At 46.5% G+C, this 2015-nt stretch overlaps 1 protein-coding gene across 1 annotated transcript; it reads left to right on the top strand.

The window, feature by feature from the left end:
- The first annotated feature begins 230 nt into the window (after nt 1–230).
- Nucleotides 231–857, top strand: LOC138903820 (uncharacterized). Its single transcript, XM_070192396.1, has one exon. It carries the CDS (start codon nt 231–233, stop codon nt 855–857), a length of 627 nt encoding a protein of 208 aa, XP_070048497.1.
- The last annotated feature ends 1158 nt before the right edge of the window (nt 858–2015 follow it).

Here is a 2015-nt window from a genome sequence, read left to right as displayed (position 1 = left end):
ATGCTTTCAGCGATGCCTCCGAAGACTACAGCCGCCCAGAAGGGAAAGTCCGTGGCTGGTGAGACTATTAGTCGAGCACCACGAGTTATCAGGGCTCGGGGAGAGTCTCATAGTGAGATTCCATCTCAGACTTCATATACCCCGCCCTCTCCAGAAGGGCTCCGAGGGCACAAGCTCCAGCGCCCGCCCCTGTACATTCAACCCCTCAGCCAGATGCACTGGGTTAGGAGATGAGAGATGATATTCAGCTGTTAACTCAATTAGTAGCCTCACATGCTCGGCGTCAAGAAGTAGGTATTGGTTATGCAGATAGGTCCGTCAGTGCGAGGGTTCATGATTTCATTAATTTGGACCCTCCGGTATTCACTGGGGCAGATCCAAATGAGGACCCTCAGGTATTTATCGATAGAATGCAGAGGAATTTGAGGGTAATGAAGGCCACTGCGAGTGAGTTAGTTGAGCTAGCTTCCTATAAACTCCAAGACGTTGCAGTTAATTGGTACGAGTCTTGGGAATTATCTAGAGGGGAGGATGCCCCTCCAGTGGTATGGCAGGAGTTTACAGAAGTTTTTCTTCATCATTATCTGCCACCAGAGCTTAGGCGGGCCAGATTTGATAGGTTCTTGACCCTTCGGCAGGGTAACATGAGTGTGCGGGAGTACAGTCTTCAGTTTGATTTGTTGGCTAGGTATGCTCCCACTATTGTATCTAAGATGGAGGATCGGGTTCACCGGTTCATGATGGGGTTAGAGCCACACTTGCTTAACGATTATATGTTGGTCTCACTTCAGGCAGACATGGATATTTCTCGTATTCAGGCATACGCTCAGGGTGTAGAGGAGCGTAAGCAAAAATAGAGGGACGATCGTGAGCATGATAGGGCCCAGAATAAGAGAGCGAGGTATTCGGGTACTTCTGGTGAGTTTTGAGGTGAACAGAGACCACAGTACCCAAGGTACCCAGCCCAGTCATCGGCTAGCGCACCCCCCCAGTTTGGCAGAAAGAGATTTAATCATTCTACATATTTATGGCCTGATCAGAATTCCAGGTTCTAAGGTTCTCAATATAGGGGGTGAGTCAAGTCAGATGAGGCTGCCCTTGCCATGACGTGCTCAGTATGGTAAGCAGCATGTCGGGCAGTGCCGTATGGGGTTGGGTGTTTGTTATATTTGTGGTTATCCGAGCCACGTTATGAGGGATTGTCCGATGAGCGGTGATGCAAGCATAGCTCTGTCAGCGAGATCTGTAGCTGGTTTGTCATCACCAGTACGCCCCCCTAGGCAAGGTTCACAAGCACCAATGAGTCGTGGTAGAGGCATAGGCGAAGCATCTAGCTCGAGGGTCCTCAGAACCGCATTTATGCATTAGCAGGACAACAGGAATACGTGTCATCGCCTGATGTTGTTACAGGTATATTATCAGTCTCCTCATATGATGTATATCCACTTATTGACCCAGGTTCCACCTTATCATATATTACTCTGTTGGTTGCTAGTAAGTTTGGAATAAAACCTGAATTGGTTAAACCTTTTGAGGTGTCTACACCTGTTGGGGACTCAGTGATAGCTAAGAGAGTATATAAAGGTTGTATAATAGTAGTTCATAGTCGATCTACAGTAGCGGACCTAATTGAGTTAGATATGGTAGAATTTGATGTTATAATGGGTATGGATTGGTTGGCTTCTTGTCGTGCCAATGCTGATTGTAGATCAAAGATGGCCCGATTTTAATCTCTAGGGGAACCTATTTTGGAGTGGAAAGGTAATACGGCATTACCGAGAGGTAGATTTATTTCCTATCTCAAGGCAAGGAAGATGATCAGAAAGGGCTATATTTATCACTTAGTTCGGGTTCAGGATGTGAAAGTAGAGTCACCAACCATTCAGTCAATCCCTGTGGTTAATGAATTTCTCGATGTTTTCCCGATGAGCTTCTGGGTCTTCCGCCAGAGCGAGAAATTGAGTTTGTTATTGACCTACTACTAGATACACATCCAATATCTATTCCTTCCTATA

The sequence above is a fragment of the Nicotiana tomentosiformis genome, unplaced genomic scaffold (genome assembly GCF_000390325.3).
Source record: "Nicotiana tomentosiformis unplaced genomic scaffold, ASM39032v3 Un00008, whole genome shotgun sequence".
NCBI lineage: Eukaryota > Viridiplantae > Streptophyta > Magnoliopsida > Solanales > Solanaceae > Nicotiana > Nicotiana tomentosiformis.
Note: the sequence above shows the minus strand (reverse complement) of the source record. Positions and strands in the feature narration are given on the sequence as shown.

What these genes read in the sequence shown, in the direction of transcription:
- LOC138903820 (XM_070192396.1), top strand. Translation starts at nt 231, where the DNA reads ATGAGAGATGATATTCAGCTGTTAACTCAATTAGTAGCCTCACATGCT.